The sequence below is a fragment of the Hyperolius riggenbachi genome, chromosome 2 (assembly GCF_040937935.1).
Source record: "Hyperolius riggenbachi isolate aHypRig1 chromosome 2, aHypRig1.pri, whole genome shotgun sequence".
Lineage (NCBI taxonomy): Eukaryota > Metazoa > Chordata > Amphibia > Anura > Hyperoliidae > Hyperolius > Hyperolius riggenbachi.
Window position 1 is genome coordinate 329,418,576 of NC_090647.1, and position 19,376 is coordinate 329,437,951.

Consider the following 19,376-nt stretch of genomic DNA (forward strand, 5'->3'; position numbering starts at 1 on the left):
GTATCTTACTAATGTTATTGTTACTGATTATGAATTACAGCCATAAAACACTTTACTGACAGAGAACTAAGTTTCTGAAAGCTGGGGATAGATTAAAAAAAAAAAGGTCAATAGTTAATATATTTTACTTCTCAGAGAGACGGGACATACCATATCATTGAGCAATGACAAAATAATAAATCTATTGTCTCTGGTAAGTGCTTTATAGCTTGGAAATAATCTGTCATTCTGGTGCACTCACTGTAGTTCATTGCGCACCTCTCTCTCTCTCTCTCTCTCTCTCTGTTTTCTCTGTTTATAATTATCCTATCAGCTCCTCACAGCATTCAGGAGAGCTGCAAGATGACTAAGCTGATCAGTTGAGTGGTATCAGGTAGCCAAAGGTTCTGTAATATAACTCGCAGTCAGTGAGATGTGTAAACACCACTCCTCACTGGCTGCTTGCTACAGTCATGTTATTACACTTCTGCCTAACTCTATGCTGCCATCCATGAAGATACAATTCTTTTGGGAGCTGTGTGAGGAATCATGACAATGAACACAAATTGCTGGAAACTTTAACCAATTCCCACCACTTGTAGAAATTTGTAACAGCAAGTTGGTTATTGAAATATAATTTGAAGAGCTAAGGCTGCCATACACCGGTGGTCTGCCACCAGATCGACCAACAGATAGATCCTTCTCTGATCAGAGAGGGATCTATTGGCTGCCCATACACTGCACACAGATTTTGAATCGATTTAAGCTTGAAATCGGTTCACAGCCTGTGGAGCTGCCGCTGTCACCTGCCTTACTGCCCTGATTATATTACCTGTCCGCCAGGTGTGAGTCTCCGGGTCCCTGCAGTCTCTCACTTCGTCCGGCGCCCTCCTCTGTTCTCCCCTTCACTTCCTGTCCCGTCCTGTGACAAGGGTAAGTTAAAACAGTAGAGGGCGCCTTGTCACAGGACAGGAAGTAAAGAGAACATGGAGAAGACGCCGGAAGAAGAGAGACTGCAGGGACCTGGAGACTTGCGCCGGCGGACAAGTGATATTACTGCTGTGTCGGTCATCGCCGTATCGAACGCCGCTAACGATGCGATCCCAACCCGCTGGCAATCAAGCAAAATTATCCACCTGGACAGATCAACTGAAACAATTGATTTCGGATGGAAATCGGTAGATCGGTCAACATCTGCGTTAACGATCTCACAGCAGATTCCATTACAGTGATCAAATATGCTGCATTTCAACGGGAAATCAACGTAGTGTATGGGCACCTTTAGTAACAACTCTTCCTTTGCAGAAAATGGTTCAGTCTGTCAGTTTCTGTAACTATAAACCTCAGAACTAAGGGGATGACTGGAGATTGGAGAAGCGATAACTGTAAGAAATAAAGTGCCCCTAGTACTAGTGTTAATGTGTGCCCTAATATACAGTATTAAAATATATATATTGTAATTATTTGTATTTATTTTTACCATTTAGAGTGATAGAAAGGAAAAAATGAACATGTTATATGTATGCTTGGCACTGTACACGCATTATGTCAACTGCAATGGAGACTGGTTACAACACAGTACTGTGAACAACCCCATATAATTGTATGTTCAGTGAATTGACACGCAAAATTATTCTGCAAAGCAACTGAGCACTGTGGACTAGCCTTAAAAGAACATTTTATTCTGCTACAGTTTTTTTATCTGTTAAGAAAGCCAATTGCCATTTGATATAGAACAACTGGCTATTGAAAGATCAATAACAAATATATTTTTTATTTTAGGATCGCACGACTCCTTCAGCTTTTGGGTTGATGAAAAGTCTCCAGTTGGGCCGGACCAGGCAGCATCCATTAAGCGTTTAGCAAAGATTTCGCTGGTGAAGAAGCTGATGAAGAAATGGTCTGTTACACAGAACTTGACGTTTAAAGAACAGCTGGAGTCGGGCATTCGATACTTTGATCTTCGTGTGTCTTCTAAGCCACAGGAGGGGAGAGAGGTTTATTTCATACATGGTTTATACGGAACCCGAGTTTGGGATGGACTGACTGAAATAAACACTTTCCTGAATAATCACCGCAGAGAGGTTGTGTTACTGGACTTCAATCACTTCTATGCCATGGAACATGACCACCATATTTATCTGGTCAATATGCTGCGAGAAGTCTTTGGAAGTAAACTCTGTATAGCTGAATGTGTAGAAAATATTACCTTACATTACCTCTGGGAGAAAAGCTGCCAGGTATTTACAGATGGAAACAGTATACAAAATTGCAATGGAATGTGTCGTTTAAAGTGTGTTATAACTACCGTATATACCCGTGGATAAGCTCCCACGTGATATGCCGAACCCCCCAATTTGGCTACAATTCAGCACTTCGCCACTTTAACAATATATTGCTCATACAACTTAGCACCCAAATGAATTTTACCTCCTTTTCCTGCCACTAATATAGCTTTTTTTGGGTGGTCTCTAATTGCTGCTGCGATTTTCTAATTAAAATTGATTAATTTTTTGTAATAAAAATCCCTATTTCTTTTAATAAACCCACTACCCCCCTAAATTGTCCTTAGACTGCGATCCATACACTACACTACACAGGCATCAGCCTATGTGTATGTGATTAGATTGGGAGCCGTTGGGAGGGACAGTTAAGTGACTAGGCTGTCCCCTGTACAGCGCTAGATCGCAGCGCTGTACAAATGTTTATTGGCTTTTTTTTTACTTTACAGCCTGTCAGCTCCGATCACAGTTGGCAGGCTTATGACAGATCCTCGCTTTGTTCACTAGCAGGGAACACGCGAGCAAGCACACGTTCCCGCCCACCGCGTTAGGCGGTCCCCACGGAGTCAGCTCCTATGCCGATTGGCGTTAGGCGGCCGGGAGCTGGTTAAAGTGACACTGAAGTAAAAAAAAAACATGATAAAATGAATTGTATGTGTAGTACGGATAAGGCATAGGACATTACTAGCAAAGAAATGAGTCTCATTTTTATTTTCAGTTATACAGTATAGCGGTTTTATAGCATTGCATTGTATTGTCATATTTGCAGTTTGCTCTGTCTTATAGTTTAAAATACAGAGGCCCAAATGCAATTCACATTTTCACCTGAGCTTTCTCCTAGGTGATGTTTTTACACTTGTCAAAAAAATACCTTTCAATTCAAATGATTTTAAATCGAAGATGAAATATTTTCTCCTAGGAGAAAACCCAGGTGAAAAGTGCATATGGGTCAGACTGTGGTTTGCAGAGTTAATGACCCTTTGAATTTCTCGTCTTGCTGAACTTTATCTGAAGCTGTCTGTCACTGTTTCTTTGATGTATAGTGGTCCAGAAATCAGCGACCAATTTGTTTCTTGAGCTCAGTGAAGCTCTTTTACACAAATAACTGAAGCTTCTTAACTCTACTGGAAACAATATATGACTTGTTTCTTTGTTATTAATTTGCTATTTCTATTTCTCAGCTGTACTACACATACAATTCATTATTTCATAAGTTTATTTTCACTTCAGATTCCTTTTAAAGAAAACCAAATGCAGATATGAATTTGTAATCATTTGAACCCCTACTTTGATATTCCCCTAAAGCTCTGTTCAGAATTTGTCCAATGCTTGACCATTTCCCAAATGCATTGCATTAATCCGACAAGAAGGCCTGTATCCGCTCCTGAGTGTACACTACAAAGACCTCCATAGCGTTACAGCATACAGCACTATTCTGACCCAGTACTACTATTGTAGCTTTAGCAGACTCAGTGCAATCTGAATCAGACTGAAATTTTACCAGCCTGGGATATTTTTGTCTTGTTAATTAATTGTATTGGTTTCCCATCCTTCAGGCTATAAGGACCTCATTAGGCCAGAAATCCACTAGGGGCGATTTTCTGAGCGCTTTGCAATTTGAAAACTCTTGCTAATGTAATGCTACGGGTGTGATTTCACTTTAGTGATGTGGTTTTATAAAAATCCCCCCATAGCATTGCATCAGCAAGAGCTTTTTCAAATCACTGGCGATTAGAAATCACTGCTAGTGGGTTTCTGGCCTCAAGGTGGTTTAGACCTGCCTGAGCTCATTACTTCTGAATTAATTTTTCTGACGTTCCTAACTTACATGTTTTAACCTCCTTGGCGGTAACCCCGAACGTAGTTCGGGGTAAGCCGCCGGAGGGTGCCGCTCAGGCCCTGCTGGGCCGATTTGTTTAATTTCTTTTTTGCTGGACGCAGCTAGCACTTTGCTAGCTGCGCCAGCACACTGATCGCCGCCGCCCCACGCACGATCGCCGCTATCCGTCACGCCGCATGCCCCCCCCAGACCCCGTGCGCTGCCTGGCCAATCAGTGCCAGTCAGCGCCGAGGGGTGGCCCGGGACTCCCAATGACGTCCCGACGTCAGTGACGTCATCCCGCCCCGTCGCCATGGCGACGGGGGAAGCCCTCCAGGAAATCCCGTTCTTTGAACGGGATTTCCTGATCGGAGATCGCCGAAGGCGATCGAAGAGGGCGAGGGGATGCCGCTGAGCAGTGGCTATCATGTAGCGAGCCCTGGGCTCGCTACATGATATAGGGGAAATTTTTTTTTAAAAAAACTGCTGCGCTCCCTCCTGGCAGATTTTTTTATACCGCCAGGAGGGTTAAAACATTAAATTACTGTGTCTTTTTATATCATATTTAACTGGCCTTGGGAGTTCCTATTTACTTATTAAAATATTAAAAACATTTTTAAAACACATCTTAGAGTAAGGCCGGTTCACATCTGCATTTGCCAACGGAACCGGCTGTACGGTTCCGTGGTCCGCTCCTCTGAACGGACAAAAATGCTGCAGGACCTAATTTTCCGGACCGTTTTGCTCAACGGAACGGAAATGGAAGGTTTTTCAGCTACATTGTAACAAATAGAAAACTGACAGTTTACAGCACACTGGCTGTGAAAACTGATCCTGATGGCCACATCAGTACGACCGGCTCTGTAAAAAACCGCTAATGTGAACCGGGCCTTAGGCAGTAGGCAATAAGTGATGCATGTTACTGAAGAAAATTAGGCAAAAAAAAACAGCCTTTCTCAACCTTTTTTACTCTGGAGAAACCCTGCAAATAATATTTGCATCTGAAGAAAACTCCTGCATTTATTGTGCAGGAGGCATGGTCTTTAAAAGTAGATGTGGCTGTTTATGTCACTACCCCCTAATACATTGCCACTCATTATACTGTCTCCTTATTCTGGTGCTTTTATTAATGTGCTCATTATCATTCAGAACCCGCAGTTTAATGTTCCTTTCAACAGTACCCCCTATTATAGTGTGCTCTATCATACTTCCCCCACGATAGGGAAAAATCCCAAGGGACCCCTGCAGAGTACTCAAGGAACCCTGGTTGAGAAAACCTGCAAAAAACAATAGAAATCACCCCCAATATGCATGATTGCTTTAATGCACAGGTTGAATTAGGTTTGCATGTGCAGCACAATCATTACATTAAAAACTGAATCAGTCTTTTTACTCACTTTATGCGATTTGGGTCTTACGGGGAAAAAGCACTTACAAATCAATATTCTCAATCAATATTATAGTATATATATATATATATATATATATATATATATATATATATATATACATGTATCCCATTTGGAAACAACTAGGAAATGTCTAGGAATAAAAAAGGCCTCTATGAATGAATGGAAAGGTTAGAGATAAAATGAAGTGGAAAAAGAATGCCTATAAGGTCCTAAAACATGAGGGGGCTGAGGCTACATTAAGCAATTATAAGGAATGCAATAAAAATTGTAAAAAAGAAATTAGGCTGGCAAAGATCGAAGCTGAAAATCAAATCGCTAGGGATATCAAATCTAACCCAAAGAAGTTTTACAAGTACATCAACTCTAAAAAAAAAGAAAGGTTGACTGTATTGGACTCCTAAAGGATGAGGGTGGGAACTCAATGGTGGATGACCAAGGTAAGGCAGAGTTATTAAATGCTTTCTTTGCTTCTGTCTTCACAAGGGAAACATCACTGTTGCAAATTACAGATGCAGAAGAGTCTCAATCTTCCAATTGCAATATTAAATACGCAGGAAGAAGTGAAGCCAAGACTAAATAAATAAAAAATAAACAAGGCACCTGGCCCGGATGGCATGCATCCTCGGGTCCTAAGGGAATTAAGCTCAGTTATCAATAAAACCCTTGATCTTTTCATTTATGACTCACTTTCAACTGGCAGAGTCCCAGTAGATTGGCATATAGCCCACGTTTTCCGATTATTTAAGAAGGGCAAAAAATCAGATTCAGGAAATTACAAACCTGTAAGCTTAAAGAGGAACTTCAGCCTAAACAAACATACTGTCATTAAGTTACATTAGTTAAGTTAATTAAAATAGATAGGTAATATAATCTCTTACCCACCCTGTTTTAAAAGAACAGGCAAATGTTTGTGATTTCATGGGGCAGCCATCTTTTTGGTTGAAAGGAGGTGACAGGGAGCATGAGACACAGTTCCAACTGTCCTGTGTCCTGAGCACCTCTCCCAGTTGCTAGGCAACGTGAATAACAACATAGGAAATCCCATCATGTTCTGCACAGCATCAGGGGAAAAAAGCCCAGGCTTTTTTTCTTTGATGGGTGGAGCTTAGGTAAAAATGCAGCTAAAAATGATGCTTTGGTAAGAAAAACAAAGTTCTGATGCTGTGAAACTGTTAAAGAAACACCAGGCCTTTCCAGTGCTGCTGAGTAGATTTTTAGTCCGGAGGTTCACTTTAACATCAGTTGTATACAAACTATTTGAGGGGTTACTAAGAGATACTATACAAGACTTCATAGTAGAAAATAATCTTATTTATCAGCATCAGCATGGGTTTACTAAAGACAGGTCCTGTTTGACTAACATGCTCAGCTTTTATGAGGTAGTGAACGCTAACGTGGATATTGGGAATGCTGTAGATGTGATATACTTGGACTTTGCAGAGGCCTTCGACACAAATGTCTGGTGCAAAAGTTGAGGATGCAAGGACTGGAGAAGAGTGCGTACATGGATAGGGAACTGGCTAATGGACAGAAAACAAAGATTTGTGGTCAATGGATCATACTCAAAATGGGTGACCGTTAGCAGTGGGGTACCACAGGGGTCTGTACTGGGCCCAGTGCTCTTCAATTTATTTATTAATGATCTAGTAGATGCAGTAGAAAGCAATGTTGCTATTTTTGCAGATGACACAAAACTCTCAGAAAGATAGTGACATATTGCAACAGGATCTGGATAGGATGGCTATATGGGCACATAAATGGCAGATAAATTCAATGTTGAAAAATGTAAAGTCATGCACTTTGGTCGTACCAATGGTCTAGCACCATACAAAATAAACAGGATACAGATGGGGACATCAAACTTGGAGGAGGACTTAGGAGTACTCATCGACAACAAGTTAAATAATGCCAATGCCAAACCGCTGCAGCTAAAGCTAATACAATTTTGGGATGCATTGAAAGGGAAATAAAAACTCGAGATGCTAGCATAATATTGCCCCTGTTTAACTCTCTAGTAAGGCCACATCTGGAATATGGAATTCAGTTCTGGGCACCACATTACAAAAAAGATATTGCAGTTTTAGAGCAGGTGCAAAGACGAGCTACAAAATTGATACGTGGGATGGAAGCTCTCGCTTACCAAGAAAGGTTAGATAAACTGGGTTTATTTAGTCTACAGAAAAGACACCTCAGAGGGGATCTAATTAACATGTATAAATACATCAGAGGGCAATATAAAAGCTTGGCAGATGAGCTTTTTGTCCCGAGTCCTTCACAAAGGACTAGAGGACATGATCTGCGCATGGAGAAAAAACTTTTTAGCCATTTATTTAGGAAAGGGTTCTGTTTACAGTAAGAGTGGTTAAGATGTGGAATGCATTGCCACAGGAAGTAGTTATGGCAAATTCTATATCTGCATTTAAAGGGTGCTTAGATGCTTTCCTTGTGTCGAAAGACATCCATTGCTATAATTACTAGGTATTGCCCAGAAGTGTTGATCCAGACCAGTGATTTTATCTGATTGCCATCTGGAGTCGGGAAGGAATTTTTTTTCCCTTTTGGAGCTAATTGGGACCATGCCTTGTAAGGGTTTTTTGCCTTTCCCTGGATCAACAGGGATATGTGAGGGAGCAGGCTGGTGTTGTACTTTTTCTGGTTGAAGTCGATGGACGTATATGGTCTTGGCGAACGGCGCTCAGCGCCGAAACTTGGCACCCCATAGCAGTAATGTTATACAGTACTGCGTGGGGCCCGTCAGGGTAATTTGTGGCTCTGTCAATCACTGGAATTTCATCTTCCTCCGAGTTGAGGGAATAGTATTTTACACCGCTGAGGATTTAAGCAGCAGCAGGGTAAGTCGTCATTCGGCTCACCTGCGCTCAGCTCACTGGCAGCGTACATATTAGTACGCTGAATCGGGTCCATGATGAGAAAACATGTCTTTGGGGAAAACTTAACTAAATCAGGACTAATGTGATATAACGCTTGAGATTTTTTTTTGCATTAGGGTATTAAAAGGAATATGTAGCCTTTAAATATATGTATCTTTTATGTATTATGTTCCACCTACTAACTTAAATAGTATTTATTGCTGACCAGTAAAAAAGAATGGTTCCTGGGCTTAAAACTTGCCAGTAAAGTCAGCAGCATGTTCATTTATAATATTTTGTATTTCACCTCCTATTCCCCCCTGAATATTTCTCTTGGCAGTACATAAACTAATTTCACAGCGAACCTGCTTGCCACTAGTGACATTCCCAGCATTATTTATGGAAGGGAAGCAAATGATTTCCTAAGTACCTTTACAAAAAGGGGGGCATGGCTTAATAGCGTACCTGTACTGACATGATGAGATAAACATAGGTACATGTAGTACTAGTCCTACTGTAAAATGGTCTAAAGTCCATTTCTGATTTCCTGACTTTATGTGTTCAAAAACGATAGCTGTTATCTAGGCAAATTAGCTTGTCAAAAAGCAAGTCCAATATAGTTCAAAGTCCTGAAAAATAGTTAGAAGGAAAAACACTTTTATCTGGCCCAGAAAACTCTGCTGATAACATTTTCATGCTGAAAAGTTACATACCTTAGTATTGAGAAGATTCTGGATATCCAGAGGCTTCCTGGATTCTCCTGAAGCCCACTGATTCATCATAGGAACCCTCTTTACCTATTTGACTCAGGGTCAGTCGAATAGCTTTCTAGCGGACATGCTCTTGGCCCATATATGAGCACATCCATATTTGCCATGCACATGTGAAAGAGGCTTTATTCTACTGGGCATTCCAAGTGTGTGGCCTGGGGTGAGTTAATGAGAGGTGCCCGGTGCACATACACAGAAAACCACGACACAGCCGCTGTTCGCAATTTTAAGGAGGGGACAGCAGCAGACTGAGGAACACCTGAACTTTGGCGTGGGACCTGGCAGACTTCTAGGGGCTGGAAGAAGCCCCAGGTGAGTAAAACTCTTCTGTTTTAGTTTTTCCTTATGTAGTCTTTAAACACACTTGTGTGCCTCTGCATTTTCAGCAATCCATATCAGTCTGTAACATTGATGTATTGCTGAAAAATACACAGAAGTGCGCAACTGTGCTCATGCCATTAGATAAAATGTGCTTCTTGTGTTAAATATGTATGAATTTATTACTATTAACATGTTTTCATTTTCTTTTTAATATATTATTAGGTTCTGGTTTTCTACCACTACAATATATGGAATGAGTACCCATTTTTGTGGGCAGGAAATAAAATGCCAGCACCATGGGCAAACACAACGAACGTTCAAAAGCTGCTTCAATTTCTAGAAACAACTCTTGGGGAACGATCTAAACGAGGGACTTTCCATGTATCACAGGCCATTCTCACACCACAAGTTAAAACCATTGTAAGAGGATTCAAGTCTGGATTAAAAAATACCCTTGTGCACAGGTAAATTCAAGTCAGCATGGGTAAAATATATAACCTACTCAACTTTATAAGACAGACCAAGACAAATTTGGAATATATTACTTTAAAGCAGAATTGAACATAAATGACAACTATCGATAAAAACAACTTTTTTTTTAATACTGTATATTAGGGCACACATTACCACAAGTACTAGGAGCGACTTATTTCTTCACACAGCTCTGCCTCTCCGCTGCTGAGATACAAACAACTCATCAATCATGTCACATTTCTTTATACAACCCCTTCCTGTAATCCCCCAGCTGGCTGTGTAAATGAGAGGTGTCTGTAATAGAGGGTGCAGGAAACAGGATGGTCGCACAGGCACAGCGCTGGACTTCAGCAGGGAGTTGAGAGCACAGCTTCTACTGTGTTATACTCTGCCTTTACACACTGGGCTGGGGGAGCGCAGGAGGTGGATTTGGACAGATAATGGCACAAGAGAAAAGAGGGAGGCACAAAGGGGGACAGAAGAAGGCACAAAGATGTACAGAAGGAGGCACAAAGGGGGACAGAAAGAGGCAAAGGGGCCAGAAGGAGTCACAAAGGGGGACCGAAGGAGGCACAAAGGGGTCAGAAGGAGAAACAGGTGGACACAAAGAGGCAAAGGGGACACAAAGAAGCACAAAGGCGGATAGAGAGATGCAAAGGGGGGCAGAGGTAGCAAAAGGGGACAGAAAGAAAAACAGGCTAACAGAAGGAGGCACAGGGGCCAGAAGGAGTCACAAAGGAGGACAAGAGGAGGCACAAAGGGGAACAGAAGAAGGCACAAAGGACACAGAAGCAGGCACAGAGGAGGACAGAAGGAGGCACAAAGGGATGCACAGTAGGACAGAAAGAGGCACAGGGGCAAGGAGGAGTTACAAAGGGTGATATAAGGAGCCAAAGGGGTACAGAGGGAGGTGCAGCAAGGGCGCAGAGGGACTGAAGGTGGCACAAGGAGACAGAAGGGGACAGAAGGAGGCACAGGGAGACAGCGGGACACACGGGGGCAGAGGTAACACAGGGTGTTTGTATGAATTTCTAGAAATGTTGTAGTGGTAGAACAGTGCAAAACTGTCGTCGAAATAAGAAGTGGTTTATACTACTTCTAAAACTTGAGCAAAGCTGCCACACTGGGGGATTAAACTGTTATCTTGTACAGTATGTGTTGTTTAATTCCCAACATGACATGATTAGACTAAAGTTCCATTTCACATCTGTGAGTCACATCTCTTGCTTCTAAAGCCCAGACAGTAGCTATAGTGCAAGATAGGAGAGCCACATTTCATGAAAGCAGGAGATTGATTTACATTATTTCTACCTCAAGTGCTCTGAATACTTGAAGTGAGAGGGATATTGAGGCAGCCATATTTATTTCATTTTAACCACTTCACCCCAAAGGCGTTTTTACCCTAACAGATAATAGCGATTTTCACCTTTCAGTGCTCATCCCTTTCATTTGCCAATAGTTTAATCACTACTAATCACAATGAAATGATCTATAGCTTGGTTTTTTTTTTCACCACCAATTGGGCTTTTTGGGGTTATCTGCCTATTTGTTCTGGTTATCACAACATTTCAATTATGCCCCTAGTACAAAGTATGGTGACAATATAGCATTTGGAAATAAAGATGTAGTTTTTCTTTGGTGGCTTTTTTTTCACTATTTTTACACAGCACAGCGGCAGCAGCACGGTCTGACTTATAAAAACGTCCTGGAGCCATTAAGAGGCTATAGCAGGAGGTTTTTATATGTCAGCTTGTCATTAAGTGGTTAAACAGTTCCAGCTGCCTGGCTGTCCTGCTGACAATCTGCCTCTAAAGGCTGGTACATACGATACAATTTTCCTATCAGATCTACGGGTGAGCATGACCGGTCAGCTTCTGATCTAGAATGGGATCTATTTTCAGATCAGTACTGCACAAAATTGATCCAGTTTTCAATCAGGAGCAGATTGGACATGCCAGAAATTATCGATCATCCGTCTGATGGAAAAATTGCATCACATGAACCAGTTTTAATACTTTTAGCCATACTCCGTGAACAAGCATGTACATCAGATGTTTCTGACTGAAGTCTGACTGTATGACTGTATTAGCTGCATGCTTGTTTCAGGTGTGGGATTCAGACATGCAGCCAAATATCAGCAAGATGCTTGGCAATTGGTATTGCTTACAAGCAAATAAATATGGCAGCCTCCATATCCCTCTCGCCTCTGGTTCCCAATAAAGCTGCCACAATACATCCTATCTCACACACACAAGCAATAGAACACAGCAGTACATGCATCCAGCTACATTTGAAATTGGTCAGCAGGTGCTCGTCAGCCAACCAGGATGCACTGTCATACACCCTTTACCTGCCATACCACATCTAGCAGCCATTAGCATTCAGGTGAGAGGCTTCAGTTGGACGCCATCGCAAGATTGCGTCGCTAGCAGGACCGCCCCGTGCAGGCATTCCTCCCACAGGGGTCCCTCCCTAACCGCTCACCTGTCCGCCATGTCCTAGAGCTGAAAGAAAACGTTTAAAAACACACGATTGGTTCACACGATGGCCAGGGGCCCCGGACCCCTCTCACTGGCCGGGGCCCCAAGGCCAACACGCGATACCTGGAGGGGAGTGCAGGTGGGCCTGGACCTCTCACACCCAGGCTCTGGACCTCTCACATCCAGAAAACCCACCAACACTGCCTCCATACTGAATGCTAAATCCAACACACACAAGCAATAGAACACAGCAGTACATGCATCCAGTTACATTTGAAATTGGTCAGCAGGTGCTCGTCAGCCAATCAGGATGCACTGTCATACACCCTTTACCTGCCATACCACATCTAGCAGCCATTAGCATTCAGGTGGGAGGCTTCAGTTGGACGCCATCGCAAGATTGCGTCGCTAGCAGGACCGCCCCGTGCAGGCATTCCTCCCACAGGGGTCCCTCCCTAACCGCTCACCTGTCCGCCATGTCCTAGAGCTGAAAGAAAACGTTTAAAAACACACGATTGGTTCACACGATGGCCAGGGGCCCCGGACCCCTCTCACTGGCTGGGGCCCCAAGGCCAACACGCGATACCTGGAGGGGAGTGCAGGTGGGCCTGGACCTCTCACACCCAGGCTCTGGACCTCTCACATCCAGAAAACCCACCAACACTGCCTCCATACTGAATGCTAAATCCAACACACACAAGCAATAGAACACAGCAGTACATGCATCCAGCTACATTTGAAATTGGTCAGCAAGTGCTCGTCAGCCAATCAGGATGCACTGTCATACACCCTTTACCTGCCATACCACATCTAGCAGCCATTAGCATTCAGGTGGGAGGCTTCAGTTGGACGCCATCGCAAGATTGCGTCCCTAGCAGGACCGCCCCGTGCAGGCATTCCTCCCACAGGGGTCCCTCCCTAACCGCTCACCTGTCCGCCATGTCCTAGAGCTGAAAGAAAACGTTTAAAAACACACGATTGGTTCACACGATGGCCAGGGGCCCCGGACCCCTCTCACTGGCCGGGGCCCCAAGGCCAACACGCGATACCTGGAGGGGAGTGCAGGTGGGCCTGGACCTCTCACACCCAGGCTCTGGACCTCTCACATCCAGAAAACCCTGCCTCCATACTGAATGCTAAATCCAACACACACAAGCAATAGAACACAGCAGTACATGCATCCAGCTACATTTGAAATTGGTCAGCAGGTGCTCGTCAGGCCCACCTGCACTCCCCTCCAGGTATCGTGTGTTGGCCTTGGGGCCCCGGCCAGTGAGAGGGGTCCGGGGCCCCTGGCCATCGTGTGAACCAATCGTGTGTTTTTAAACAATACATCCTATCTCAGTCAGAGGGGTCTCTCACAGACCGCATCAATTCTGAAAACCCTACTTATCCCTCCTGTTTTAGAACAGTTTTAGAATGAAATTGCATCTGCTTAAGAAGTTTGAGACAGTTGCATGATTTCTAGAAATTTCTAGATTTTCTTTCAGACACTATTGAGAAATGTGCAGTTGCTTTGTGCCCGCGCCGGTACTCCACAATCCGCAGCTTAATTTTGCTTTTGGCTAAAGAGCCTGTCGCCAGCCACTGCGCATGCGCAGCTCTGGCTGTGCACATCCTCGTTCACGCTCCTGTCACCGGGCAGCGGCCACTACGCTCCTGGCAATGAAAGCATGAACGAGGACGCACACGGCCAGGGCTGAGCAAGAGCAGTGGCTGACGACAGGCTCAGTCGCCAAAAGTGAAACTGAGCCACAGCGGGGGACTGGATGATCATTGAGTACCCGGCGTGGGCACAGGGCGACTGCAGGGAGCCAGTAGAAGCCCCAAGTAAGTAAAATTGCCTTTTTTAATCAATCAGGTATCCCTTTAAACACTATAGCCATTATGAAAAATGTAAAACACAATAGGGCATCTGTGCCTGCTGCCCGCACTGCCCCCCCAGGCTTGACTGCCCCAGCTGCTGCCCTAGGCAGGAGCGCGGGGGAACCACCCTCACGGGGGACAAAAACCGTACGCTTCCTATCCCGTACCGAACTCCTGGAATGGGAGCCCCGTGTTTGCTGCGAAAGGCCATTTGGAGACATCCTGCGGGAGACAGTCAGCTCCCACATTGCGCTCCTAACTAGTAGCGCCAGGGGCCCAAAGAATCGCCGCCACAGGGGGAGAAGGGCAGGGGCTAGGGTGAGGCTGAAGAGAAGAGGACTACTCTCTTCCATACCGGCCATACTCCTAGCGAACGTCTGCTCACTCCCAAACAAGGTGGATGAACTTCTCCTACTGCTCGGCCGCAAACCCTCGCTAAGCAAGAACACCCCTGTGCTCTGCTTCACGGAGACCTGGCTCAACGGAAACGTCCCGGACAACGCTGTACAGATGCCAGGCTACCTCCTCTTCCGAGCAGACCGGGACCGCGACCTCTCCGGGAAAACGAGAGGAGGCGGCATATGCTTCTACATTAACTCCGACTGGTGCACCAACATCTCACTCCTCAGCAAGTTCTGCTCCCCTGACGTTGAACTCCTAGCCATCAACTGCAGGCCCAGGTACTCACCTAGGGAGTTCTCCTCCTTCATCCTAATAGGAGTCTACATCCCACCGGACTCCGACACCAGGAATGCCCTGAGAACACTGAGCGACTATATCTCGGGGTGGGAAACTGCTTCCCCTGAGGCCCTCATCATCACCCTAGGGGACTTCAACAGCGCAAACCTGCGACAGGAACTGCCCCACTTCCAGCAGCACATCACCTGCCCCACCAGGAACCGCAACACCCTGGATAAATGCTACACGGCCCTCAGAAACGCCTACAAGGCCTCTCGAGGCGCTCCCCTAGGGAACTCAGACCACTGCGTGATCCACCTGATCCCCACTTACAGAAGGCAGCTGGAGACGACAAAGCCCATCACTAGAACTGTTAAAAAGTGGTCCGAGGAAGCAAAACTGAGGCTGCAGGCATGCCTGGAATGCACTGACTGGCCGACCCTGGAGGCACCCACCTTGGAGGAATGGTCTGAAAACATCCTCTCCTACGTCCGCTTCTGCGAGGATGCATGCATTCCAACCAAAACCTTCAAAGTCTTCCCAAACGATAAGCCCTGGTTCAACAGCAACCTACGACGTCTCCGGAAGATCAAGGAGGAGGCTCACAAGTCGGGCACCCCAGAAGAGTACAGGGAGGCCAGGAATACCCTGAACAGAGAACTGAGAGCAGCAAAAAGGTCCTACTCTAATAAGGTAGGCCACAGCCTACAGTCCAACAACTCGCGGGAAGTCTGGAAGGGTCTCAAGGCGGCAACAAACTTCAAACCTCCCCTTCACCAAGCAGCTTCCAGCTCACAACTGGCGGAAGATCTCAACGAGTTCTACTGTAGGTTTGACCTCCAATCCAAGCAGCCTGCGGCCCCAGCATCCCAGCCAGCTCCAGACTTCATGGCATCCGCGACAGAGGATGCCCAGGGCCCCCCAGGGGCCAGTGGAATCCCCGCTCTGACCGCAGTACAGGAAGAGGATGTGCTACGACTCCTCCGCAGACTCAATCCCAGGAAAGCCTCGGGCCCGGATGGGGTATCCTCACTCTGCTTGAGAACCTGCGCAATCCAACTAGCTCCCATCCTCACCTCCCTCTACAACAGATCCTTATCAGAAGGAAAGGTCCCCTCCTGCTTCAAAAGGTCCACAATCATCCCAGTCCCCAAAAAACCAGGGAACACGGAACTCAACAACTTCAGACCCGTAGCCCTGACCCCCATCACCATGAAAGTATTCGAGAGGCTGGTGCTGGCCCACCTGAAGCACTCCACCAGCTCCCTCCTCGAACCATTCCAGTTTGCCTACAGGGAAAACCGATCAGTGGACGATGCCATCAATGTCAGCCTGGCATACATCTCGGAACACCTCGACAGCCCAGGGGCCTATGCTAGGGTCCTTTTCCTGGACTTCAGCTCGGCCTTTAACACCATCTGTCCAGACATTCTGATCAACAACCTTGCGCATCTTGGGGCAGATTCCCTCCTCTGCAGGTGGGTTAAGGACTTTCTCTCCAACAGAACTCAACGGGTCAAGCTTGGCAGTCGCATCTCCAGCGAAAGAACCACTAACGTCGGTGCTCCGCAGGGCTGCGTGCTGTCCCCTCTCCTGTTCTCTCTGTACACGAACAACTGCACCTCAGCCTCAGACTCCGTCAAAGTTATCAAATTCGCAGATGATACCACGCTTATCGGCCTCATCGACAGAAACGGCGGAGAGGACAACTACCGAAACGAAGTTGCGAGGATCTGTAACTGGTGCAAGGCCAACAAGCTTGTTCTCAATGCGGCAAAGACTGTGGAACTTATCGTGGACTTCCGGAAACTCCCTCCGGCCCCCCTACCTGTGTACATCGATGGGTCTGAGGTCTCCAGAGTCCAAAGCGTTCGGTTCCTAGGCTCAACCCTTACAAGTGACCTCAAATGGGAGCAGAACACCTCCAGAACCCAGAAGAAAGCTCAACAGCGGCTTTTCTTCCTACGCCAACTGAAAAAATTTGGAATGTCACGGGACCTGCTCACCAGCTTTTACTCCGCGACCATCGAATCCATCCTCTGCTGCTCCATCATCGTCTGGTACGCAGGAGCAACCGCCAAAGACAAGTATAAACTCCACAGAGTGATAAAGACAGCAGAAAAGATCATTGGAGCCCAACTGCCCTCACTAGATCTCCTCTACTCCACGAGAATGAAGACAAGAGCCTCCAAAATCTTACTCGACCCCTCCCACCCGGGCAGACGATACTTTGAGACCCTCCCACTGGGACGTCGTCTCAGATCCATCCCCGCCAAGACCACTAGGCGCATGAACACCTTCTTCCCCCAAGCAGTTCTCTTGTTGAACTCACTGAACTCAAAACTCACCCCCCGCCCTACATCCCGGGGACACTCTAGCCCCCAGACATCCCCTCCTCTCAGCTGTAAACTCTGACTGAAACTGGACTCCTACAGCAGCAATCCCTGTCCCCCCCCCGCCCCCCAGGACTCTAATTGAAACTAGGATGCTTTAAATGTATGTATGTCCTGCTTGCCTTCGCTATGTTTGCAAACATGTGTTGTTATATGTTCCTGATTTACTCTTGCCATGTGAACCACAAGCAATTCCGGGTACTCCTCTGGGGTGCTTGGCGATAATAAAGATGATTCCGATTCCGATTCCGATTCCGAACATAACTGTGCCAATATTTTCCTTCATAGGAATCTCCCACTAATATTGAACTGGGTGAAGACGCAGAGACCAGGTGCCATGGGTGTCAACATCATTACATCAGATTTTGTAGAACTGGTGGACTTTGCAGAAACAGTAATTGGACTAAATTATCTGCTGATAAGAAACTACAGGGACAACAGTTAACAGACACCAACAACATTGAAAACCAAAAAGATTGCATATATACTGCGTGTTGTTTTCATATACAGGACAATAGAATATAATCTCATTCAGTACAGTTACTACTGGTGTTCAGACATTTTAATCATGCCCACCTCTTCCTCGTTTGGACATTTCCCAAGTAAAGGTGTTGTGGAGTTGCTGATTCATGAAACCTATTACTATCCATTTATGGGCTGATGTTGTAAAATGCAACTATATATGTGTGCAGTCATGCATGCCAGTTAATAAGAACAATTTCAATGCTCTTTCTATAGTCGAGTTAAAGGGGCTGAAGTCTGACTTGCTGCTATTGTGACTGCAAAGTAATACTCTAAGCCACCGGTCTCAAACACAGGGCCTGCAGGCTGAATGCGGCCATCCTTGCCATTTTATGTGGCCCTCAAGAGCTTCCAGTGTGCATCGTTGTAAGCAGTAGAAAAAAACTGCCTTCCCATCCAGAGGATCACACTGGTGACAGTGTTTCTGATTGAAACGTAAGTTTAAGCCGGGGTGCAGCAACAACCTACGGGACCTCCCCAGCAAAACTAGCATGGGGCCCTGAACTGGGATCCAACCCCCTTCCCCTGACACCATCTCTCCACATAGCAGTGTAGTACAGAGGAACAGTGTAATATGTACAGAGGAACAGTGTAATATTTACCTGCAACAGCGATGCATCGTGTCTCCTCTCTTCTTCCTGGTAGTCACACACTTTGTGCTTCCATACCTCCAACTCCCGATCATGTGACATGCCTCAGGAGCCTGAGGTATGCAGCATAAAGCATGTGGCGGACAGGAAGATCGTAGGAGACTCTAAGCAGCATTGGAACAGGTAAATATTAAACTGCTCCACTGCGGTATTCTGCAGAAGGAGGAGGAGCAGGGCCCCCATGGTTGTTATAGTTATGCCATTTTGAGACTGTTTAATAAATGTTAAATCTTAGACTATGTTTTAGATTTTGGCCTCTTACATGATCGAGTTTGACACCCCAATGCACTACTAAATAAGCCTCTTGAGATTTCTCCCTAAACTATAAGTATTTGTTTTGGCGCCCTGTACATATACCAACAAAATACCTCATGTTTTTGGATGTATTTAAGTGTTCTAAACTGACGTATATCTGAAATGTATGATTATTTTACACCTTATGTTGTGTTTGTGCAAAGCCAGACCCTGTAGGCTAAGTAAAGCATGATACAAAGTAATTTACAAATGAAGTGGTCAGTCAAGAAGCCTCATGTAATATCATCATTGTACTTTTCATTTGTAACCTTGCAGCCTATAGGAGTGCTTGCTCATGCAGATGAGGTTGGAGTTCTCCCATAAACAGAACTTTCCTGAAAGAGAATGAACCATTGTTTTCTTATAGTAGGAGACTGTTATCATTTAAAACTATTGAGGATATGTCAAGTTTTGCTTTAAAGAACTGCCTCCTGTTCTTAGAACGGTAGAAAGTTCATGCCTAGCAAGATAATTGATATGGAAATACATATATCCAGGCACATCGCCTCTAGTTAGGACATTAAATAAATTATTAGGGAAAGGGAGGTGCTGAAGGGGGTGTGGCT

The 19,376-nt window shown here is 45.2% G+C and overlaps 1 protein-coding gene across 1 annotated transcript in view; it reads left to right on the forward strand.

Moving 5' to 3' along the window:
* Positions 1–19,044, forward strand: part of PLCXD2 (phosphatidylinositol specific phospholipase C X domain containing 2) — a 62,399-nt gene extending 43,355 nt beyond the window's left edge. Inside the window, exons 3-5 of the mRNA XM_068265495.1 lie at positions 1,762–2,219; positions 9,676–9,917; positions 17,633–19,044. Coding sequence (XP_068121596.1) covers positions 1,762–2,219; positions 9,676–9,917; positions 17,633–17,789 — 857 coding nt within the window. The 3' untranslated portion in view covers positions 17,790–19,044. The remainder of the gene's footprint in view (positions 1–1,761; positions 2,220–9,675; positions 9,918–17,632) is intronic.
* The last annotated feature ends 332 nt before the right edge of the window (positions 19,045–19,376 follow it).